Here is a 24,625-nt window from a genome sequence, read left to right on the forward strand (position 1 = left end):
TGTCTAAGGGTCAAAAAGATGCTGCCCAGGTGCAGACCCTTCCCCATTGCATGTGGAATAGCTGGGGATTGGCTAACTTGTATAGAAATGACTAAATAATCTTAATAGAGGGGCTGACCTTGGAAAAGGACTAACTCTGAACTTCTATAAATAATGGCGTGGAAAGTCCAGTGGGATGTGTTGGATTTGTGGAAAGCCACCAAGCATCCATACTTGTGCAAATAATGTCTTTTTCAAGTGTGCAATTATTGGCTTGTTGCACACCACATAATAAATCTGATTTTGAGGACAACAGGATGGAATTGCCTTGAGGAGAACACTCAGAGATCCAGGCTACACCAGTAAGAAACCAGCTCCATCCCTCCCCACGCTTCTTGTTGCACCCTGAACTTCAGAACCATTCCAGACCTTGCTATGTGAAGATACTCTGAGGAGCAAGCTCGCCTCAGGAATGGATCTTCCACCAGCCAGAGGGAATCAGTGACCCAGAAATAGAGACTTTACAGGTCCATGGGAAAGCAGCTTGCTGTGCAGCCAGTTCCTCTTTTTTTTTTTTTTTTCCCTTGTTTTTCATCTTTCATACAGCCTGCAGTGTCACATTTCTGTTCACATGTATGAACTACACACTCACACATCTTTTCAGTGTAAAGGCCATCTATGTATCAATATGGATGGATGTCATGCCAATAACTATTACATACATCAGCAGATGATGCAGAAGAAAGGGAGTGAGCAGCCTTTATGGATACCACCTCCAGTACAAGCTACCATCAGCATTAGTATATTATAACAATGTGCATTAAGGGAAAATACTGGTACAGGCTGCCCAGAACAGTGGTGCAGTCACCATCCCTGGAAGTGTTCAAAAAACATGTGGATGTGGCACTTGGGGACACTTGGGGACATGGTGTAGTGGTGACCTTGGCAGTGCTGCATTAATGGTTGCACTCCTTGATCTAAAAGGGCTCTTCCAACCTTTACAATTCTGTATATAAAGTGAGAAGGAAGGGAGGAGGGGCTACCAAATTTCCATCATTTGGTGCTAAATTTTAAAGAAGGAAAACGTTACTAACACTTTTCAGTTTCAGTTAATTCACCATGTCTGAAGGCAGGGAAAAGCAGGATCCACTGAATCTACCTGCAGCTGAAGAGCACTAATGAGCAGCTATTACTTATTTGGCTAAATCCTGTAACCTGAGTCTCCGTGGTGCACACAGGAGACGGGTGAATGCTGCTGGATAAGAGCCTCAAGCAGCCAGACTAAAGATTTGATGAAATGCTCTTATTATGATACTTTACAGTCTGTAGAAGTTGGTTACCTGATCCTCCTCTGTACCTGAGTGTCATTGTTGCAGCTTTTAATAACTGAATATCCAGACGACCTATAAAGGTGCCTTTGAGGAAAGAACTGACAAGAGTCAGTATTCCCAGCTCAAAATGGGCAACAAGCAAACCATTTTCACTCAAGAGCAACTGGATGCATATCAGGTATAAAGCAAACTAAATGGCTGTTTGGACAGGACATTGAATAATGGCAAAGGTGGTGTTGGGTTTTTTAAAACAGTATCTTTTAAAAATTAATAAATAGAAGTACTGAATTGCAGCAAAGATTTTAGTAATGTAGTTTAATTTTTACATCAAAAGGAAGGATTATAAAATACTCCTAATTGTATGCCAAAAAGAAATCTTTAATGTTTACACATACACTACAGTATAACTTCATTTAAGCCACTGCGTGGGAAAAGTTTGGGCCAATGCATGCTAAAAACTGTCATTACATGTTACACCTTTTCTTATTTCATAGGACTGCACATTTTTCACAAGGAAAGAAATTCTGAGGTGAGTCTTCTGTATGCATGTTGTGAGTAAAGGGCAGAGATTGCTGTAAAGGCAGGTTACATATGGGGTAAGGTATTTAAAAATAAGTTGAAAATGGATTTACTCAAATTTAAAGTGATACCTTGGGGTGATCTGAGCAGTTTTGTTGGCTTTTTTTCATTTACAAACCATATGCTAGACTGAGTCAGAATTCTAAGTTTTGTGTTAATGTACTAGTCCCTCTTTATTTATTAGAAATAAATGTAATGAATTACGTCTTAGTGGCAGCAACGTCCATGGTTCTCTCACAGGGTTTTCAGACAGATGCTTCAAAGTGTACTTTTACTCTCTGGAATACTTTGCTGGTTTACGAAAACTTTATTGATTGTGTCAAGTTTTCTTCATGTTTTCTTGTAAACGATTACACTGCTGCTCCAAGAGGCATTTTCCCGATGCCTTCATGTGCCTCATTGAACTCCCTATTTAATCTCTGGCCAAAGGATCTGATAAAGGCAGGATCAGGATCCTGTTCAGGTGGGAACAGAAGTGAGAGTCCTTACTGAAAACATGAACTTGTTCTCCTCTCATAAGGGTTTGGCTGCATGTCCTGTGTAAGCATTTTCACCTAACAATTCTATACTGAAGCTTTGTATTTTTCACCAGTTACACTACGTTGTTTGTTTTAATAATGTTTTTTTCCAACAAAAACCACACTGTTACTTAGTGATCGATCTCCATCTGGTAATGGATGCAAAGTGTGAAAACTGACGTGGAAAAGCAAAACGCCTTGTTCTCAGAAGTCTAAAGAGCCCATTCAGCCAACAAGCCTTTTTCTCCATGACAGGCTGTTTTACAGGTACAGAGACCTGGCCCCACAGCTCGTCCCCCTTGACTACTCTGGCAGTCCAGCCGTGACCCTGCCCTACGAGCTCATCGGCAGCATGCCAGAGCTCAAGGTACCGAGCACACGACTCGAGTGACACTTTTCAGTTTCATCTACACTCTTTGAATAATTCATCGGGGACTAATTGCTGGGAGGCTTACGTAGAAATAAATTTGGGCTATTGAAGTAAAAGTCTTTCTGGAAGCTTCTAGTAATTCCCAGAAAACACGTTGAAACAGCACAAAGGTTAAACAGGGTGCAGCTGTGTCTGCTTCTGACACAGCCTTAGACAAGAACTTAAAGGCAGAAACGGGAGATTCTGCCAAAAAAGGTGTTTCAGCAAAAATAGTCTTGCTCCACTTGCCTTACCTGCACTGAAATCAATGCTAGTGAGGATGACCTTCCCTTGCTCCTGTGCTGTGTTTCCCAGGACAACCCATTCCGCCAGCGGATAGCAGAGGTGTTCTCAGAGCACGGAGATGGCAACATGACTTTAGATGATTTTTTGGACATGTTTTCTGTGCTAAGTGAAATGGCTCCCAGAGACTTGAAAGCTTATTACGCTTTTAAAATTTATGGTGAGTGAGACATGTTTAAAAAGTAAGTGGGGAAATCCTGTAGCTTCATGTAGGGCTGCAAAAATCCTCATTTTGTCACCATAATGATTTCTAGTTACCATTTCTTTTAATTGCACTTGAATGTCTGTTCTCCCTCTTCTAAAAACTTCTGGTTTTCTTTATCCTTTTGTCTCTCATTTATTTGGTATTAAGATTTACTACAGAATTTGAAAATTGAAATTATCTGCAGTTTTCAAGAGCTGATAAACATTAAGAATTATTTCTGTCTGAGGGGCTGCTTGAAAGATTTGGCTGCCCATGAATCTGTAGGGTGGATTTGGGAGGGGGAGGCAGGGAAGCACACTGCAGGTATTTTTTCTCCAAGGGCAAATGTAAAGATTTTTTTTTTTTTTAAGTACCATTTACAGTTACTTTCTTTATGATCAGCTAAAGACAAACAATTTATCAAACCAACATAATCTTGCTGGAACGATTTAATGATGACTAGGCTATGTTCAGCCATTAAACTACTTACAGTTGTTACCCTTATGTAAGAAAAGGAGAAATTAAGAGATTTTTTTTTTTTGTAACTAATTTCTTTTACAAATAGATAGAGGTAGCTTCATTTCTGATGTCAGAGTTCTTCTGATAAAAATCCATCACAGCCTAGGAACCAAACCCTTCTATTGGGTCTTGGCAAACAACCGTGTAAAATGCTGATTTCTGTCGCTTTAAATGAACTTTGTCTCCTTTGTCAGACTTCAACAATGATGATTACATATGCAAATCAGATCTAGAGAAAACTGTTAACAAATTAACACGAAATGAACTGACCCCAGAAGAAGTCAGCCTTGTATGTGAAAAGGTGATTTATGAGGCTGATGTGGACAACGATGGCAAGCTGTCCTTAGCAGACTTTCAGCATATGATCATCAGAGCTCCAGATTTCCTCAGGTAATTTTTGCTTTTAATTTCTAACATAAAATTATCTTAGTTTCCTTGTCAGAAGCCTCTCAAGTGTGTGTTTACACCTCCTCAGTGTTTGCAGAGCATCACTCTTCCCTTGCAGGTTCTAGTAGAGCTGCCCACTGCAAACACTGCAAAAACAGATGCTTGAAAAAGCCTGGAGGCTTCTTGACTTCCTTTTGAACTTCAAACTACTTTTTACATGATAGAAGGTCCTTGTAACTTAAAAAGTTAGTATTGGCACTTAGGCTGCATTGGGAAATGTATGGTATTTGCTCACTCAATGCTTAGCATAGTGATAATGTGGTTTCTGATGCACATCTTTCACAAAACAACACTCAGATCTTGCATTTATTTAATGTACCCAGTCTTTGCATATGCTTTCAAAAATAAAGTTTCCAATTTATCACAGAGTCCTACAGTTATGTAGTAAATCCTTTAAACAGAGTGATACATAAGTAAAATGACATCCTTTTTTTAACAGCACCTTTCATATTCGAATCTGAATCTAGCCAACCACGTGGACAGGAGCACTTCTGGGACTTTCAACAGCTATTACTTCACCTGAGATAACCAGCCACGAGAGCACAAGATGAGAGGGACAAAGAGGACAACTCCTGGTAACAGAACCAGTCAGAGAACTGTCTTTTGTTTATCTCTTTAAGGGGAACAATTCATTAAGCTCTTCATCAGGATTTCTCTGCAATTCAGCAAGATGTCTACTCCCCACTCTCAGCTAGAGCAAACCTGGACCAGTCAGAAAGGAAGTATTTTTTTTAAAGCTCAGTCACCACCAGGTAGTAAAGGAACTTGTATCAAACTTTAATCTCTAAAAATTCACCCAAAAAGGTCTTAACCAGTAAAAAAATCCCTTTAGTTTCCAAAACATAAGTAATTCCTCTGATTACTTATGGTCTTAATAAATTGTTCAATGAATCAATTCCTGAAGTATTCTCCCACAGTGCATGATTTACAATGAAAAAGGCAGCATAATTTAGACATAAAAGAGTCTACCTATCCCAGGTCCTGTCTCTCTTCTCCATTTCCAGAAATCCCCTATTTTCCACACTCACCAGGGTCCCTAAGCATAAATGATTAATTGGACTGAAAACTGAAGTTTGTAAAATTCTCTTTTCATAAGAAGTTTATTTATGCAGTGCTCAGGGTCCTGTACAAGAGAGTAAAAACAGACATACTGTAATAGAGTTTTGTTTTAATACAAACATGAAAATCAATGAGAAGTGTTTAAGAAATTAGTTGTAATGTGGGAAGGGTGGCAGCCAAAAGTGATCATTAGAAAAATACAATTTACAGTTATTTTTACAAATTTTGGGATGCGTTAAATTCCCTTAAATTCCCTTCAAAACGAAGTTGTAAGTCCCAACTCACACACAACGTAGAGCAGATGATTCCTGCAGAAAGGCTGGAGGGACCAGTTAACCAGCCAGTTACCTTTATTAACCACAAAAACTCCAGGGATCAGTGAAGGATGGGTCAGGGAATAAGGCAGACCATTCACATTCCTTTGAACAGATCTTACTTAAGCTAGAAATGAAGACACAAGTCAGTCATCGTTCTTCCCCAAGCCCTCCAACTTCCACAAGCACAAAGAAACCCAAACTCACACAGCTGTTTGTGCATTCTCCTTCAAGCCCAAGAGAACAAGGAATCATGGCAGTTTGCAGCATGATCATCAGCCAAACACACCACCACAATAACCCCTTAGCAACCATCAGGGAGATGATCAGCATCTCATGAAAGGAGAGACCAAATAATTATCAGCAGCAGTAGAGACTTAAAACAATCCATAGGATTTATAAATCTGAGGCTGAAAGTCTGATGCTGGCATAAGGTTCAGATGTCAGGAAACGTGAGCTGTGCCTGTCAGCACAGGACGCAGACAACACAAGTGTGACAAGTAAGTGTTAGAACAGCAGCTCCACTATTTACTGACAGACTGACAGGCCTCCACCCCAAGGACTGACAACTATGCAACCTACTGCAACCAGCCTCAAAAATAAGATCAACCACAGAATTCCATGATACTCACTGAAGTAAGGGAATCTGATGACATGCTCAAATATGGGTTTGCTTCTCTACAAAATAAATGTTACTCAATTACCTGACATTTTAGTGGTATTTGGGACACTGAGAATGTGTAGTAAGCACAGTTAGTTTTGCAGACCTACTTCAGTTCCTCAGTTTTACAAATTTTGTACCCGACTTCTGATTTTTTTCTCCTCAGTTGAAGAAAGCTTAGACACAAGTAGATTACTGTATTTACACAGTACCTCTCTGACAATTGCATTCTCCATTACATTCATATTTAATAAATACAGTAATTGAATGATGTGATGGAAACATAATGTACTTTTCCCAGATTTGAAGCCTGCATTTAGTGGCATATAGCTAAGCCCATGTGCAGGGCAGTGTCTTTAACCTTTTCCTCTCTTACACTTGCATTTAAAGTCTCATGTTGCTTACACAGATTTAATGTCTGTGTAGAGCTTTCATCCCCAGAAGTACAGTGATGACTGCAGTCACAGTATGAGACTTCCTGAGATCAAGCAATAATGTTGTTGTTCATAAACCCAACCATTTCAAAGGAAATAATGTCATAATTAGGTATATAAACACATGCATCAACCAGTGTAAATTTAAACAGAAGGTATTCACATACAAACAATTCTGAATGAGAGAGTAATTTCAGATGTAGAAAATGAGTGAAAAATCACAATATCATCCTTCACATTTTATCCACTTGTAAATGAATAGTTTCTTTCCCATCTTGAGATGAGTTATTGATACAGTCCACAGGCAAGAACCAGAATCATAGCAGACCCATGGTATCAAGTCAGATAAACCACCAATTTTCCAGTCACTCTGAAAAATAAGTCTGGCTGTACAAAGCACAAGACAGGTGCTTGTTCTTACTATTAGTTATTACTAAGCCAGAAGCAAATCGTTACAGTTATGTAGGAAATTCAGCCTGTCTTATCACCATCCCAGTTGTGCCTCAATCATTTACTGAAGCACACACAAACTCTTTAAAACATCCCTAGCTCAAGACAGGTGCTGCTTGTCCAGCCTACAGGTCTGTGTTAACTACACTCTGAAGCACACACTGCCTAGAAGCCTCCTCAGTGACTTAACGTGGTTTTTTCTGACAAATACATCTGTGTGTAAATTCACTACAGGGCATGTTCATCAAGTCCTCATGCTAAAAAGCCACAAGTAAACAAAAAACCAAACCCATCATAAGGTTCTGGTTAGAGGAAAGCTTTAATCAGGACAGAGATCATCTAAATGCATCTAAAATGCATTTTTATAGACCAGTAAGTTACACAGTGAAATCTTCTTCCATTTTAGAACAGGCAGTATTCTTGTTGGGCCCAAATGCATGCTGCAGATTTATACAGTTTAATGGTGAATCCAACAAATATTTAACTACAGCAACACTTTCTAGTGGTACTCTGAGGCCCAAAGCTCAATACCACAAACTCGAAGAAAACAAAACTGGTGAGTAAATTCCACAACTTCAAAATCAACTTCATTTTTACCCTTAATTGCAGCTGCCAATGTAAACAAAGCATGTCTGAGTTGCAGCAAGCTGTGGGACACAGCTGGTGTGTTCACTGGAGTCAGGTAAATACACCTCCACTGCAATCCCCTGACAGCAGCCTCAGCAGCTGATGCTCTCACTGCTTTTGTCACTCTAATCCAGAGTCAGGCTCGCAGCCCTTGACTGTGAGCAGCCACCCACCAAGGAGCTGTACTTGGCTCTGGCATTTCACACATTGGAATGTACTGGACTGGGTTTGTGGGGGTGAGTAACAGACAGTTCCTGTGAGAACAGGCTGTTGCTGCCTGATGGCTGTGGTGAGTGTCACCCAGCAGCAGCAAGGCCATTCTCAGTCTGAGAGCCTTTCTTCAAAAGTGTTCTGCTGTGCAACATTTATTTGCATATGTGAGCCAGTGTGCTTGGGAACACACGACTGGGAGCAGTGCAATACATTTCCTTGTCATGATTTAAAACTACTTACTGTATCTTGATAGGTCTGGAGTCTTTCCCAGTGGGAGAGTGGTAAAGCCACCCACTGTAAGGTGACACATTTTGTGTAAGTGTCCCAGCCTAACCCCGGTTCTCCAAGAACAGATGACAGATCACCTGTACAGGATCCAGTGTAGCCATCAGCTCCTGTTAAACATGTCTGAATGCCTGGAGTACTTAATTAAGCACAGTCAAGTCTAACGTGGATGAATTACCAATGGTAAGGACCCAGTCTGTTTACAGCACATATTCTTTTTTTTAAAAATATAGAGATTCCTTTGAGGAGAATTTTTTTAAAACTTCAGTTGTACTTGTGGATTGTCTAGAGTAACACAACTGAGGAAGAGACAGGCAGATAAAGGAGTTTCTGTGTAGTAAGTAAAGAGGTGGAGCTGCAGAAAGCTCCCTCGTACCTCCTGGGAAGGCATCAGCCTGCACTGCTCATCTTGGTGCATTTCTGGGATGGTCTCATGCCACTGTTCAGCATGCAGCTACAACCTGGATATGCACATGTACCACGTATGCACACCTGTACATCATTACAGTGGCATTTAAGTTTCTTATTTTGATCATAACTTCATCTTCCTAAACTGGATATGTGACAGATATGAATGAAGATTGAAGTCTGTCAGCAATGGTGCTGCATCCCAGGTCTTGTGATCTGTTCTTCCTCTGCTAGACAATACACATGCCCAGTGGCAATCTGACAAAAATAAACTTGTTTCATCTCCAAAAGTGAAGAGTCAGACAGTTACCAAAATAAACCATTTCTTATTCAGGTGGTCACAAAGTGACAAGGTATGTTGGGAGCACTAAGTCCACAGAAAGAGGAAACCTCAGCACAGGCACAGTCCAGCTCAGATTAAGGCTGTGTCCCTCACAGAAGAACACATCGGAAAAAGCTGCTTTTCTTTTGCTGGTCTTGTGTGATTTTGACTCCCTGGTTGCTGCCTTGAGGGCTATTGCCTTCCTGAAGATGGAAAGAATATCCAGTTACTTATTTATACTTAAGACATTCTTCATCTGGTCATTCTGTTGAACCAAGCCTGACATACACAAAACCTTCCCCATGATCAGTGAGAAGCTCCACTCATTTATCTGAGTCTTATACCAGCCAAGACAAAAAACTGGGGAACTGCATCTGAAATGCAGAGATGGCCAACATCAGAGCACAGCTTGACAAACCAAAAATACATTTCTAGAACTTTCAGTGTTCCTTCATGAAAGGGACTACGATACATGTTTTTATACACTGTGAAACAATTCTTGCAATGTGGCTTTTGGTTTGCTTGTTTTTTCCTATTTAAATCCAGCATGGATGAAATCAGTTACTCACCAACTTTTTGTCCATTTTTGCTTTGATATCTCTCGCAAGAGTGAAAAATGCCTGTGACAAGTCCAACAGTTCAGTGTTACAGGGTAAATAAAATGTTTTCTAACAGTTCTGTGTTAGCAATAAGCTGCCTTCCTAAATTTTGACATACAAGAACAGTATTTTTCCCTCTGTTCCAGGTTTTAATGCTCTTTCTCTAGCTCCTTTCTGAGCCCCAAAACATCACTGCCCCCCCCCGTCCCCCCCAGCCAGGGTCTGTGCTGCAGGAAAGTGCTTAACAACCCATCTGTGGCACCCAACAATGGAGTTCTGCATCCCACCAGGATGGGCAACTGTTCCACACTGCTGGTTTGCACAAAGAGGACAATAAATACAAGAGAGAGGCATCAGTACTTACATTCTCTATGTTTATATTTGCTTTTGCACTGGTCTCCATGAATTTAATTCCAAAACTTGCAGCAAGCTGAACAAAAGCAGATTGCACATTACTTGAACAATTGCAGGAACAGCCCCAAACACACCCCTGGGCACAGCATCTGTCCCTGCTGCCACCAGTCAGTGGAGCTGGGGAATCTACTAATGCAAAACAATTTCCAAAAGTTAGGAACTAAATCTCACTGCAACTGGCATCTGTTCTCACTGGCTTTCCTCTGCTCTTTTACACTCTGCACACATTTTAACTTAGTCTTTTTATCTCTTTCTTGCACAAATACCTTGTCAGTCTCATAACAGCCACAGTGCAGAAAAAATTTCTGCCTCAACGAACTGACATCTGACATCAGAAAAGACAATCCCATCTACCTTGTCTCAGTGGCTTTCAGCCAAAACAGACACTTTCTCCATGTCCAACTCCAGCATCCTTTTAGAAAAGTCCCACTCATTGCCTTGCATCTGTTAGACAATTGACAAGAATCCTTAACACAGGTTCTGCTTTTGATCCCAATGGGGAAAAGCACTGCCAAGACAGCTTGGGGAATGTTCAGTCATTCCATTCAGGAACATCACTGTGCTACCATGGCAGCGTGCAGACAATCATCAGTGCAGTTTTCAGACTCTGAAAAGCCTAAGCCAAAATACATCAAAGCCACAGCACTTACCTTCTCCCCTTGCTCTCTAGAGACTTGTCTTTTGTCATTTGCATCACATTTGTTCCCCAGGATCATTTTTTCAACATCTGGAGAGGCATGCTGAGACAAATATGGACCAGAGACTTGGGTTTGGCTTTTGTTGATAAACATTTTCAGACAGATGAGGCACCCATTGAGTACCCAACACAGAGATGCCAGTCCTGAGAATCTTCGACAGATTTTCAGGCTCTACCCAACCCCTCATCCCAGCATGTGACCTGCACCATGGCAGTTCTTGGAGCAATTATTGTGGCAGGAAACTGTCACATCAGGTGCCCTCAGAATTACAGGGGTAACAGCCCCCACAACAAATCACTATCAGCTAAGGTATTCCAGAGCTATTACTGATTTCCAGCCCACTTATCTTTCAAGTACCCTGCAGCACATTCAGTAATGCTTCTGAAGCAATTAAGCTTCAAGCAGTTTCAGAGGAAGAAACGACACCTTTAACAGTCAGTAATAAGTAAAGACAGAAATTACCTCTTCAATATTCCTCACCCAGTTCCGAATGTTTTCAAAAGATTTTTCATTAGTGATGTCATACACTAACATAATGCCCTAAAGGTAAAGAAAAAGATTGTTTCAGCAGGAGTTAAAGGTTTATCCATAGCAGAGAGGAGCAACTCAACAGTGACTATTTTTAACAACCGGCTCCCAGTTAATGGCAATGAGATAAGGTGTGCAGGACATGTATTTATAGAGTGAAACATGGAGCTGCCTTTCCAAAGTCCTGTATCATCCCAGCACAGCTCCAGCACCACTTGCAGCAGGAGCACAGCTGTGAGCATCCAGCCTGGCAGACCCCCACACACTGGGAGAGGGTGAGCTATGAGTGTTCAGTCAGCCCCAGCTGACCTGACCCACCCAGCTGGGTTTATCACGAGCCCTGTCACAGAATCACCAGTTTGCTCCTACCATGGCTCCCCTGTAGTAGGCGGTTGTGATGGTCCGGAATCGCTCCTGCCCGGCCGTGTCCCTGCAACACACAGAACCTGGGGCTCACGCAAACCACCTCCACATTAGCTCGAGTAAACACTAACAAAAGATTTAAATAAATTTGAACCAGTCTTTGGAGCACTAGAACTTCCTTCTGGGTTCTAAGATGCCATAAGCTACTGAACAGCACAACTGGATAAAAATGCTGTCACGCCCCCACGCACACCACACAGCCCAGGTATCAGACGCTCACTGCAGCAGAGAAGCCTTACCAGATCTGCAGCTTGATTCTCTTGCCATCGAGCTCTATCGTCCTAATTTTAAAGTCGATACCTAAAACGAGAACCGACTACTTTACTCACACGTCCTGCCGAAAGGCCAAATCCAACGGCTTTCCCCTCAGTTCCGCCGCTCAGTTTCACGTCCTCAGAGCTCCCTCCCCGCTGCTCCCCAGCACCGCCGCGCCGGGGACTGCGGGCCGGACGGAGCAGCCCCTCACAACCCGTACGGAATCCCCCGCCATGGCAGCGACCCCGCCCCTCCGGTGCCGCGGCCCGAGCCCGGAGTCCCCGAACGGGACCCCCGGACGGGCCGGTGTGCAGCGCAGGGAGGCGCGGCCCCGGCCGGGGCTCACCGATGGTGGAGATGAAGGTGGCGTTGAAGGCGTCCTCGGAGAAGCGGAACAGGGCACAAGTCTTGCCCACGCCCGAGTCGCCGATCAGCAGCAGCTTGAACAGGTAGTCGTAGGTCTTCGCCATGTTGGTGGGCACCAGCCCCACCCGCCACGCGCTCATTGGCCGAGCCCGGCAGGGAGCGCACGGAGTCCACACGCCATTGGCGAGCGGCCTTGACCCGGCTGTAAGCGGCTCTGCGATTGGCTGCCGGCTCCACCGCCGGCGCATCGTCACTTCCCGTACGGACATGCGAGGCCGGGCCGCTGCAGTGACGTCATTTCCCGCCCCGTGACGTCACGCCCCCGAGCAGCAGCGGTACAAAAAGCCGCGGAGAGGCCTCGGGACTGTGAGAAATTGTTTAATATGAAACGGCAGGGACAGGTGCGCGCGGAGGCGGCGCCACCGCTCGGGTGCAGCTTCTACTGGGGTTTATATGAAAGGACTACGGAACCGTGAGGAACAGCCAGGCACGGGCCGTGCAGCGGCCCCGGCAGGGCAGGGGCTCCCGGGGGCTGCCCGAGCCCATCGGGTGGCTGTGCTGGTCATAACTTAATTGGCTTTTCCAGGATACAGAGAGAGAGGAGAGAGGGGCGATGCAGGGACAGGGCTGGCTCCTGTTGGCTGCTGTCAGCTCTGCGCCTCTCATATACAGTTCAGTTCATTTAGCGTCTGGTCCAGTGTCTGGTGCAAGCCCAAGTTCTCCTCCTTGGCTTGGGCAAGTTTTTCTGGTGAGAAAGAAGAAAACCACAAGATTTAAATCACAAATATTCTATAGCCTTTTCTCTTTAAATAAAAGCTTGGGTAACTTACCTTCATATTTAAGACTCCTTTTTAGCTGTATCATCAAAATGGGGCCAGATTTTTGAAATTTCTCACCTTACAGGAGGTTTTTGGACACATCTCATGAAATGTGAAAGACCTGTGTTTTAATGTGTCATTTATAGGACACTTCTTGCTGGGTTTTCCTTGGACTCAGGTTTTTAACCAGGCTGGTGGAGCACACTTAAAGCTTTTTGCTGAAACCCGCATCCCTGGGAACACTAGAATCTGAGTGTTTGCCTGACCCAGGTCCTACCCCATCCTGACTGTGTCTTGCTCCACCCCACATGAGGAGCTGAATATGTTTTTGGTGTGATCACCAGTGTATTTGAGGTGATTTATACAGAAATAAACCCGAAGGATGAAAGCTAGAGGTATCATGTTTTATTGAGCTGAGTTCCCACAGAGGTGGAAGGGCTGCTGGTGGAAGTGACGCAGGAGTGACAGGGATTACAAGCAAGAAAAGCTTGAGAAAACACAGTGAGTGGGAGCCCCCACACAAAGGCAGGTCACAAAGAAGTCATGTCATTGAGAGCATGGTCAAGCTCCTCACTGATGGCTTTGTACTTCAGCTTCTGAGCGTAGAGCTCATCTGTCAGTGCCGAGGGCAGCAGGAACAGGCCAGCAAGAAATGCAGGGAAGAGGCCACAGGAGGAGAACGGAGACAGGCAAAAGGCAACAGCAGCCAAGGGAGTTGGGGAGGAAAACAAAAGAAGAAAACAGAGGTGTAGTTGAGTATCAGAAGGAAAGCAGCAGAACACCCACAAAGCTGCCTGGTCAGAAATTTCACCCATGTGAATTTTTTTTTTAATCTCACAATTATTTTCCAGTAAGCAGATTAAGTAGGGCAGGGATCTTGTGCCCTTGAGTCCTTCTATCTGTAAATTGGCTAAAATCAGGTAACTGTTACCAACTTTATGAAAGAAAACCTTTTTCAGGAGAATTTCCACCACACAGGGCAGGTGCCCAGTGGACACATCACACCCATGTACCAATATGCCTGAGGAGAGCTGCTGTTCTTTCCCAGTAAAATCCACCACCCACTCCTAGAATTTGTTCTCTGATTTGAAACTGGCCACTTTTAAAGAAACTTGATTCATTCCATACCTTCCAGGTCATCAATAGACTTTTCCAGTTTGGCAACAGTTCTCTCGGCAAATTCCGCACGAGTTTCAGCCTAGAAAAGTTGAAATAGGATTGTTGGATACTCCTAGAAAGATTATGCCCAAAGACATTTTGGGGATGGCCAAACTTACTTCTTTCAGCTTGTCAGAGAGAATCTTGATTTCTTCTTCATATTTATCTTCTTTTTCCGAGTACTGTGAAAACAATAAGCAGTCTTTAAGGGAAGATGTAGCAACAATAATGAATGTTTTAAGAAACAGTGACCTATTTACAAGCACTCTTCCTTTTACAACAGCTGCAAACACAATTTCTGTGCTTTTCTCCTCTCCCCCAGACCTTCAGGCTTGTTTGGGCAGAACTGATCAAGTGGTATCCACAAGCAGGCAGATAAAACCTCTCATTTGCTTTGTACTTCTGCTTTATTTCTATTAATTCTATTTACAAGTTTTGGCTTTGCCCATATCCTTTAGTTTACTGAAAGAACCAACCTTTTCAGATTGAGCTTCCAAAGATTTCAGGTTGTTTGTGACGTTCTTTAACTCTTCTTCGAGGTCACTACATTTACTATAAGGGGAAAATAGAAGTATGAATTACTTGTCTTCCTGTTACGATTTGGAGGAGTCTAAAAAATACAAGGGAGGAAGTAATTAAGTCTGAAAGAAGAAAACAGGGCACATAGTGTACAAGCAAACTTTTCTACAAGTACTAACTACATGCCTGCCTATCAGGAGATTTTTTTAAATGAAATGTGGTGTTGATCTTTCCTGTATTCTAAAAAGTTACTCACACTTCAGACACCTCTGCACGCTCCTCAGCTCTTTCCAGTTCACCCTCCAAAATAACCAGTTTACGGGCAACCTGTAAAAAGACAACAACTGTGTCAGGCCAGGCTGTAGTTCACAGAATCACAGCACGGCCTGGGCTGGGAGGGACCTCAAAAACCATCTAGTTCCATCCCCTGCCACAGGCTGTGACACCTTCCTTTCAGATTTCAAAAAGCACTCAGCAGTACTTTGCTCCTGCTTCCTCTGGAATAAGGGAATGAGGCTAAAGCTTATACCCACAGATGTAACAGCCCTCCCCAATTAGTTAAGATTTTGCAGTATTTTTAGCATTAGGTACCTATGGCACTTCAAATCACTATTAAAATTCCTCCTTGCTGGGAATGTTCCAAGGTTGAAGCATCACCCAGTGTGAACTGAACAGAGGGACTAAACTCAAGAGTAGCATTACTGTCCATGGCTCTCCTCCTGCATGTTTCACCATTTCCTTCTCCCTTTTACCTCCTCATACTTGCGGTCGGCTTCTTCAGCAATGTGCTTGGCCTCCTTCAACTGCATTTCCTGAATTTCCATTTTCTCTTCATCTTTCATTGCTCTGTTCTCAATAACCTTCATTCCTCTGCAGAAGTTAAAGCATGTTTAATGTAGAAGCATTTTGGCAATTGTATCTCAACTTCAAAAAATGGAATTTGACATTTGTAACCCAAAAGTGGCCCATTATTGACCATCACGCTCACCAAGGCTAACGGAATTACCCAATCAAGCTTGTAAAAAGGTTTCAAGTCTCTGACCTGCAGCTCACATTAGCACATGCAGATACGAGATTACACAGGAATATTAACGGATATTCATTTTTTAACAATGTACCTCTCGCTCTCATCTGCTGCCTTCTCAGCCTCCTCCAGTTTCTGCAGGGCTGTGGCCAGTCGTTCCTGGGCACGATCCAACTCCTCTTCCACGAGCTGGATGCGTCTGTTCAGAGCTGCCACCTCACCTTCAGCCTGAGTGAAAACACCCGCCCAGAAAAGGGGTTACACAGGTCACTTGGTGCTGGCAATGCTCCCAGCTAACCAGTTCCCTTAAAACTGCAACAGCATCTCCCTGGGACATGCAGGGGAGCTCAGGGGCCCTTCTGCCTCTGCTTTTTTGTTTGCTTAAACTGTGGCATCTCAGGAATGTCAAGGTATGGGAGTGTGCGCTTGCTCTTTCTTTTTTTAATGGCCCTTACCATTCCTGCCACACAAAAAGGAACTCTACAGGACTGCAAATGCATCAGGGTATTTTTGGAGCACTCCACAGCCCTGCAACCTATCCCAACTTAAAAAATGAACCGTTTCCATGATGGCTTAGTTCCAAAACCTTCACCGCTGATTTCTCTGCCCTTGGTTTCAGTGACACCCTGTCACAGCTCACGGTGAAGTTTGAGCCCGTTCCTGATCCATCCTGGCTCCCAAACCTTGCAACCACGGTAGAATCTACGCAGTCAGCTGGGCACAGACAGTGGCCCCAGCATGGCAGTCAGACTTTTTTGAGACAAAATCAGATATATCCTTAAATAAATTCACTTTGCTTCCTGCAGTACTTAAAGGAATTAGGCAGGATGCATTTCTTAGTAAGATGTGTTTGTATATTATTGAATATACTGCACAGTAATTGGAACACCATTAACATATAAAAAAGACTAGTGAATAAATGGAAGAGATTGCTGGGAGAAATGTTCGATACAGACAACATGGACAAATTGGTGCCCATAAATATGTTTATTAATATACGGCTCCTTTAACTGCTTGTTTTTGAAGGAAAATAAAGCCTTGCTTTAAAAACTGCCAGGCTTGTACACCTTTTTGTCCCCAAATCTGAGAAGGATTGCCATATACAAGATTAACTGTTTTGTCTCCCAAACAGTTTTACGGGATATAGACCCTGGAGGGGTGACTGTTTTATGCTTTATGTTAAACACTTCAGAAAAAAAAAAAATAAAGTGTTTTGCTGCAGCTTAGCAAATTTGGTCACTGACCACTCCTAAGCTGGAGGAAGTGGTTTCCATTCACTTCTGAGCCATCTTGGAAAGGACTTCGGTGGCTGATCCAAATGGAAGCTGACTCAGGATTCCTCTAGCCATAAATTATCCAACATTTCATCTGTTTTTACCCAGTGCAGTGTTTAACTTCCCAATTTATACACAAGGCATCGATCATGTACAAAACTGGCATCTGTTCTGTGGCAGCAGCTCCTTCCACTAGACAGGGTACTTTTAAAGTACCATTTTAATTCAGCAAGATTCCAAAGCTACGGAGCCGGGGCCACTGGGAATCTGGGGTGAGCCTGGCTCCACCTCTCCCAGCAGCAGCCCGAAGTCCTTATACGGTAAAACTAACTCGCTGACATGTGATAAAATAGCAGGAAGATGCCGGGAAAGCTGATCGCACACAAATCTAAGTGAAACCAGCTGTCCAACCCCGGGAGAGACGCACGCTAGAGGAGAATTCGCATTTCTCTGTGAAAACCAGGACGGAAAGTTATTTTTCAGCAGTTCGGACATTTCCCAGCTGTGCTGAAGCCAGCGGTGCCGCGCCGAGAGGCGGGAACTCCCCACTCGGTGTCGTGCAGCGCCGTTCCCTAATTATACAGCCATTTCCTACTAAACACTCAACCGCTCCCCGGTGCCGATGGTGCTCGAATGCCTTTTCCGCAGGAACGGGCCCCAAAGCGCGATAGGCGGCCCGGTTCCCCCGCGGGATGCTGCGGGCGCGGCGCTGCGGCAGCGCCGGGGCTCCCGCGGGCGGTGAGTGCGGAGCGGAGCGGAGCGGAGCGGGGACAGCCGAGGGATGGAGGCAGCCGGCGGCCAAGCCGCCCTCCCGCAGCGGGGGAGAGCCGGGCGCGCCCCAGCAAGAGAGAGCCAGAGACAGGAAGGAAGGAGCAGCCCGGGAGAGAGCGACCGAGAGAGGCGAGCAGGCAGCCCGGGCGGTCTCACTTTCTCCCGCAGGTCCCGTTCCAGGTCCAGCTCCCGCTGGAGGACCTGGGCGCGATCCTCCGCCTCATCCGCCTGTTGCTGCAGGCACTGGATCTTCCTCTTGACGGCTTCCAGGGAGCTCGGCGCGGCCATGGGCGCGTTCGGCGGGCTGGGCGCGGAAGCGCTGCACGTGGCGGGCCCGCGCCTTTCAATGGCCCGGTGACGTCACGCGGCTGCAGGGGGAGTGGTGACGTCACGCGGCTGCAGGGGGAGTGGTGACGGACCGGGACCCGCTCGAACCCGGCCCCGCTCGGACCGGGACCCGCTCGAACCGGGCTCCGCTCTGACCGGCCCCGCTCGAACCGGGCCCCGCTCTGACCGGCCCCGCTCGGGCCGCGCCCCGCTCGGACCGCGCCCCGCTCGAACCCGGCCCGGCTCGGACCGGGACCCGCTCGGACCGGGACCCGCTCGAACCGGGCCCTGCTCGGCCCGGCCCCGCTCGGACCGGGACCCGCTCGAACCTGGCCCGGCTCGGACCGGGACCCGCTCGGACCGGGCCCTGCTCGGCCCGGCCCCGCTCGGACCGGGACCCGCTCGGACCGGGCCCTGCTCGGCCCGGCCCCGCTCGGACCGGGACCCGCTCGGACCGGCCCCGCTCGGACCGGGACCCGCTCGAACCTGGCCCGGCTCGGACCGGCCCCGCTCGAACCGGGACCCGCTCGGCGATGCAGCCCGGCCCCCCCGGCAGCCGCGCCCCCGGCCCCAAGGGGAGGCTCTCTGATCGCTGCCGGGCCCTGCCCGCGCTCCGCCGCGGAGCCTGGACCGGCCCTTTACCCTGCCGCGGGGATGAAGGCAAAGGGCATCCTTACGCTACGGCATAGTTCTGCTGCCGTACCATTTTCCTTCAAAAGTCACCATTTTGTTTACTTCTATTAAAGGAGATTTCTCAATTCCTAAAGGATTCCCATCCGTTTCGGGGGCGGGAGAGGCCCCCCAGTGTCCCACCCCGGTACCCGCAGAGCCGCAGGTGGTGCCAGCTCCCGGGGGCAGCTGGGTGTGCCGTGCTCTCGGCTCAGAACAGCCCCGCTCCCTTTAGAAGAGGAGAGAGCAGATTAAGACCCTGCACCGTTAACTCCGCCTTTCCATCCCTCGGCAAAAATGCATACAATCAGTGAAGCGCATACAAAATACACAGAGCAGAGTTACAGGCAAGTGTTAGCCATGGATACGTACATCAGTGGCCTTCTTCTCAGCCTGCTCCAGTTTTTCCTGGGCATCTTTGAGAGCCTCTGAGTATTTATCCAGCTCATCTTCAGTTCCTTTCAACTTCTTCTGCAGAGCTACCAGCTCATCCTCTACCTTTCAAGAGAAAAGAACCAGAATGTGACCATACTGATGTAGTATCAGTTACAGTTTAATATGATAAAACCACTCTTTACTATTTGTTTTAATCCAATATAGCATACAAAGAGCAACAAAAGACCAGATCAAAGTTCTGCTGGTGATAGCAGTCTGAGAATGACTGGTAGTTGCCAGGGATGGATCATTAAAAACATGTCATCCTTGAATAACGTTGCCTGGCACTACACACATACACACACACACACACACACACACACACACACACACACAGGACCAGGTTTAATACAGAACTTGGTATAAACCTTTTTTCACCTCACTTTTTTTTTAACACCCTGTAGCAGTTTTGCAGCATAATTATAGACGTTTTTAAATTATGGGGTTTTTTAGTGTTTGTTCTAACAATATTACCTGGTGAATTTTCAGGAAACTATTCAATTCCTGTACAGCTGAAAAAAAATTAGTGGTCCTTCCTTAACAATCTTTGTGTTTCAGGACACTTCAACCCAAATGGGATACCCTGGATGCAGGAGGGAACAGGGCTGGCCTTGCTATAGGTGGGACTTGTGACTTCAGGAGGTCCCTTCCAACCTGGATTATTCTCTAACTGAGGCCCAACACAATATGCTTCATCAAACAATGAGGCTCAGACTCCTCCATACCATATAAATCCATACTGTTCACTAGAATGGTGCTATTTATAACCTGCTGGGAGGCTGTTTAGTGGCAAACTGTCTCATGCTCCCTGAAGAATTCACATTATCAAAGGCTTGCTGCTGATAAGGGTGGGCCTGCAAATCCATCTGGTTCATCCTTTAATTTGCAACACAAAACAGCTCAGTCTGTTGAGACACTGATTTGTCCATTTAGCTCCACCTTGACAGAAATTTACTCTATCAAAATAGTTTGTGTTTTGGTGTACTTCCTTCATTTTAGTTTCACTGATAGTTTTAAAAACATTTTTGGAAGTGTGCTATTCTGGAATGTTGTTATCTTGCAGAGAGTAACCAGATAGTGTCAGAGAACTGCAAACCTTGCTTGGATGTTCTAACAGAGGGACAGTGAGCACCATGAAGCAGATGCTGGCTTTGTGTATGAATATTAATGTAACTACTTGAGTACTGTGTCCACATTAAAAAATAAGCTTTTGAGAAAAAAAAGTGACAATTCAGAAAAGAGGAGTAAGATCAAAGATTTATTTTTCTAAAGAAGAAATATTAGGACAGATGAATGCTTACAACGTATTACAGCAGTGTGGAAGATGTAGAAGCAGCCAAATTTAGAGAATGTAAAAGGAAAGGATGTGCTACTTTTACAAAAAGTGCTGTAAAAACTTGAATGTAGAAAGCTAACATTTCAAAATCAGTCTGGAAATACTAAAGCTCAAAGAGGAGACAGACACCCAGAATAAAGACATTGAAAAGCAAAAGAATATGAAAATGTTATCATTAGAATTCAGTTAAAAGAACAGCATTCAAATTAAGATCTTTTTCCCCCATTATTCTTGATAAAAAAATTTAGAGAACACATCTCCTGTTGAGTCTCAGCTGGCACCTCTAAGGGGCACTCTCTGCACCAAGAACTTGAAGTGAACTTTATTAATTCATTTCAAGAAGAGGCTTAATTAATGTTTAGACAAAGCCAACTCTATTAGCACTAGTCCTACAGGTGTCAGGGTTTACAGCTTTGATTTTAAATACGTAAAGGCCTTTTGCATGGAATCAAAGCATGAGAAACTTAGGACAATTATGTAAGATTAAAAAAAAAAAACTTGGACAAAGTACTGTTAATAATCTGTGGATGATGTTAATTTTGGAAAGACTGAGATGGCTGAGAAGTTACAGCCGAGTCCTGGCTGTACAAGCAAAACAAAAAGGCAAAAAAAAAACTTCAAAAGAATATTAACAGAAAACTGACTTCAAATTATTTTGCTTTCTGAATCAGAACATTCCACACAGTATTTTGTTACACTTATTTCCACAGCACACACAGACAGTGATTTTATTTCCACTTACCTGCTTGCATTTGTCCTCAGCTGCCTTCTTATCTGTCTCAGCCTGCTCTGCTCGGTCAATGGCATTCTCCTTGTCTAACTTCAACATCTGCATCTTTTTCTTGATAGCTTCCATTTTTGCTCAAGGACAAGCTGGATCTGTCACACAACTAAAAGAATCTGATGAGTAGAATTTCAGATTTTTACCAGCTTGTCTCTGCAGGACAGAGAATGAAGTTGTACCCAGGCAAGTCACAGGGAAAATGAGCTACAAGTGGTTTTAGAGAGCTTTAAACCCAGAGCCCCCTGGACAAAACCCAGATCTATTGGCCTCTTGTCTGGTGTTCCATGCACAGCCTTTCTAAGGAATGAGCTGGAACAGACTCACTCACTAGAGGAATCTTCACCACTCCATCTCCTTATTTGGGTCCTGTTTTCTTAAAGAGAAAACTGTTTCCATTTTTAAGCTTCTGACAGAAGCAAAAGTGTTGACATATGAACACATGCTTGAGGAAAAGCTGATTAGCTCCTCTTTATGTGTGCAGAGCAATTAACCAACCCAGCAGATCTTGGGGGTGGCCTGCCTTCCTGGAATAAGGGCAAGAGGCTAATGAAGGGAAGGATCTCTTTAGGTTACTCTAAAATAAATCCATACATAAAATAAATAAACAAAAACTCTATGCTTAAGAAGTAGCTAAATTTAAGTTGTAAAAAGGTACAGGATATGAAACAGCAGAGGTTTTTGCTGTAAAAATAAGCACTGGTGTTAAGGAACCATCTATAATGTGTGATAGTATAACACATAACAGAGCTCAAATTTAGATGTCAAGTTCAGGCTCAAGGCAAACTCAGTGAGTCTGAGTGCCTGTCCTTGAAATTTTCCTCACTAAATACTTGGGGAAATGAACAACACCTGAAGTTGCAGTCTGATGAGCACTGTAAATTATTCCTTCTGCTGTATGAAGCAGTCACCTTCACTCTGTCAGGCAAGAGCAGGCACTGAGGAAGCACAGGAGTAGCTCCACTGACAGAAGACACCAAGCAGAGCATCCAACAGCCCCAGAGTGAGCTCTGCTTCCCTTTGCAGCTCTATTAAACACATCCCCAAAACCATTCCATCCTTTTGCATGCTCTTGCTGAGCCTCACAGCCTGGCACAGCCTTGTCCAGACTGCTCTGATGTTCTCATGTACTGATGTACAGCATTTTCCAGGACAGCCTGGCAGCACTTTTGGACTTTGATACCCTGGACACCAGCACAGAGCCACGGAATATACTGAGATGGGTCCCACAGTGATCACCAAGTCCAACCCAGAACTTTCCCAGCCTCTGGGGCTGAGCTGGCACAACACTGGAAGGCCTTTGGGAGAGGCTTTTAAGGAAAAATCTGCCCTTTATTGAGCTAAACCTGATGGTAGAGTGGGCATGAAGCCAACACCAGCACAATGCCTGTGGCTGGGACAGTGGCTGGGACAGGGCTGTGTTTTGAATTTGTTCTGAACATAGGCTTGAGAATATAGTGATGTTTTTGTTATTGCTGAGCTTGCACAAAGCCAAGACCTCTTCTGCGACTTACAGGACCATGCTGGGGAGGGGGCTGGGGGCGCCTGAGGGATTGGGAAGGGACACAGAATATTCCAGACCATCTGACATCACACTCGGGATATAAATAGAGAGAAGGAGGAGCAAATGGGGAACTTTTGGAGTGATGGCATTTGTCTTCCCGGGTCACAATTTCATGGGATGGGGCCCTGTTCTGGAGGTGCGCAACACCTGCCCACAGGAAGCAGTGAATTAATTCCCTGTTTTCCTCTGCTTGTGTGTGCAGCTTTTGTTCTCCCTATAAAACCGCCTTTCTTTCAACCCACGAGTTCTCCAGCTTTTTACCCTTCAGATTCTCTCTGATCCCGCCTGTGGGCGAGCGACTGGCTACGCGGTGCTTGGTAGCCAACTGGAGTTAAAACACGACAACGATCTGCTTTTGTTGATTAAATCAAAACGAATTAATTTCACGAAAACCCAGGCCGGCCCGCGCCGCCGATGCGCGGCCTTCACCCGGCCCCAAGATGGCGGGGGCGGGGCTGAGGCGGTGCCAAGATGGCGGCGGCAAGATGGCGGCTCCGGGACTGCGGCTCCCGCCGGGCTGTGGGGACCAGCCCGGCCCGGCCGGAGCAGCCGCTGGGGTCTGCTTCTTTTGTGTGTGTTTGTGTGTTTTACCCGGTTTTTTTTTCCCTCCCGTTCTTTTTTGTTTGTTTTTCTTTGAATATGAAAAAAATTCGGAATTTTAAACAGCTGTAGATGCAGTCTTTGCTTGTAAGCTAGTGCTGGCAAAAGCAGGCACCTTGATGTGCACCTGTGTCCCTCCACATAATTAAAGGTGCTTTTTCTGGGTAGCTCTGCAGCAAGGTGGCCCCCAGGCATTTATTAAAATCCTATTCCAGTGACTTCTAAGCTATTCTGTGATTTGAACAGTGGAAGATAAAATCACACAGGGCCTCAGCCTGGAACGGGTTTAAGGCGTAGGGGTGAAGCACTGTGCTAGCAGTGTTTCCAAACCTTGAGAACTGTCAGTACAGCCCAATAAACCATGTTAATGGCAATCACTTGGCTTCTCGCTCTCCTGCGCTGGGAGTTTCTGGTGGAGAGCAGCAGGCTCGGCAGGGCTTTGGGGGTGAGAGCCCCGGGAGCTGAGGGACGGCCGGCGCTGCTGGCCGGGGGTGACCGCAGGACCCGCAGGGTCACGGCAGCCACGGCCGTGCTGCGGCCTCCTCTCCAGCACGGCCCTGGTGATCCCCACCACACGTCTTCGGGACAAGATGCGCCTTTGATAACTTTCCTCAGCTGTCTGCAAGCCCGGTGCTCCAGCTCGCGCTGCTGCTGGCCATTCGAACCAGCTGGCTGTGTTTTATGGCTCCTCCAGGGCTTCCTTCCCTCAGGCATGCTGCTGCTGCCATCCTGCCTCCAGACCTGTTTCACCTGGTGGTCCTGCATGCCGCCGGGTTGGGTGTGCCACAGGCTGTCTGACTCAGAGAAGCAAGTTTTGGGGTGTAGTTTGAAGACACACGGGGAGGGAATGGAGCGGGAAGGACTGTGTTAGCCATGTTTAACCCAGCACATGTAGGAACTTATGGAATGGAGGCTGATACTAGGCTGTGTGTGCTGTTCTTTGGGACAACAGCTACTTGTACCATTAGGTGTGCATTTTGAGCTGTTCCTGTGGCTGCGCTCACAGCCTCTTCATAATTTCTAT

General features: G+C 45.4%; 3 protein-coding genes across 11 annotated transcripts; 1 reads left to right on the plus strand and 2 right to left on the minus strand.

Moving 5' to 3' along the window:
* The first annotated feature begins 1,305 nt into the window (after positions 1-1,305).
* Positions 1,306-4,856, plus strand: CIB3 (calcium and integrin binding family member 3). Of its 2 annotated transcripts, XM_062510374.1 has the most exons (6): positions 1,306-1,488; positions 1,805-1,839; positions 2,663-2,774; positions 3,132-3,279; positions 4,017-4,212; positions 4,709-4,856. In XM_062510374.1, exons 1-6 carry the CDS (start codon positions 1,438-1,440, stop codon positions 4,728-4,730), a joined length of 564 nt encoding a protein of 187 aa, XP_062366358.1. In that variant the 5' UTR covers positions 1,306-1,437; the 3' UTR covers positions 4,731-4,856. The 2 variants fall into 2 exon arrangements, with proteins under 2 accessions (XP_062366358.1, XP_062366359.1); XM_062510375.1 differs by lacking the exons at positions 1,805-1,839; positions 2,663-2,774.
* On the minus strand, positions 4,856-12,505 carry RAB8A (RAB8A, member RAS oncogene family). Of its 4 annotated transcripts, none has more exons than XM_062510364.1 (8): positions 12,306-12,505; positions 11,944-12,004; positions 11,651-11,711; positions 11,216-11,293; positions 10,706-10,795; positions 10,006-10,071; positions 9,612-9,662; positions 4,856-6,105 (listed from the first exon to the last, which is right to left on the minus strand). In XM_062510364.1, the coding sequence occupies exons 1-8, from the start codon at positions 12,463-12,465 to the stop codon at positions 6,079-6,081; spliced, it is 594 nt and encodes a 197-aa protein (XP_062366348.1). In that variant the 5' UTR covers positions 12,466-12,505; the 3' UTR covers positions 4,856-6,078. The 4 variants fall into 4 exon arrangements, with proteins under 4 accessions (XP_062366348.1, XP_062366347.1, XP_062366349.1 ...); XM_062510363.1 differs by lacking the exon at positions 4,856-6,105 and adding an exon at positions 7,629-9,245; XM_062510366.1 differs by lacking the exons at positions 4,856-6,105; positions 9,612-9,662 and adding an exon at positions 10,410-10,499 and having other exon boundaries at positions 10,042-10,071.
* A 202-nt stretch (positions 12,506-12,707) lies between these two features.
* TPM4 (tropomyosin 4) lies at positions 12,708-21,512 on the minus strand. Of its 5 annotated transcripts, none has more exons than XM_062510352.1 (9): positions 21,399-21,512; positions 19,258-19,383; positions 15,939-16,072; positions 15,573-15,690; positions 15,077-15,147; positions 14,778-14,853; positions 14,421-14,483; positions 14,272-14,341; positions 12,708-13,070 (listed from the first exon to the last, which is right to left on the minus strand). In XM_062510352.1, the coding sequence occupies exons 1-9, from the start codon at positions 21,510-21,512 to the stop codon at positions 12,988-12,990; spliced, it is 855 nt and encodes a 284-aa protein (XP_062366336.1). In that variant the 3' UTR covers positions 12,708-12,987. The 5 variants fall into 5 exon arrangements, with proteins under 5 accessions (XP_062366336.1, XP_062366338.1, XP_062366340.1 ...); XM_062510353.1 differs by lacking the exon at positions 12,708-13,070 and adding an exon at positions 13,674-13,756; XM_062510354.1 differs by lacking the exons at positions 19,258-19,383; positions 21,399-21,512 and adding an exon at positions 18,046-18,209.
* Positions 21,513-24,625: the final 3,113 nt, after the last annotated feature.

The sequence above is a fragment of the Cinclus cinclus genome, chromosome 28 (assembly GCF_963662255.1).
Source record: "Cinclus cinclus chromosome 28, bCinCin1.1, whole genome shotgun sequence".
Lineage (NCBI taxonomy): Eukaryota > Metazoa > Chordata > Aves > Passeriformes > Cinclidae > Cinclus > Cinclus cinclus.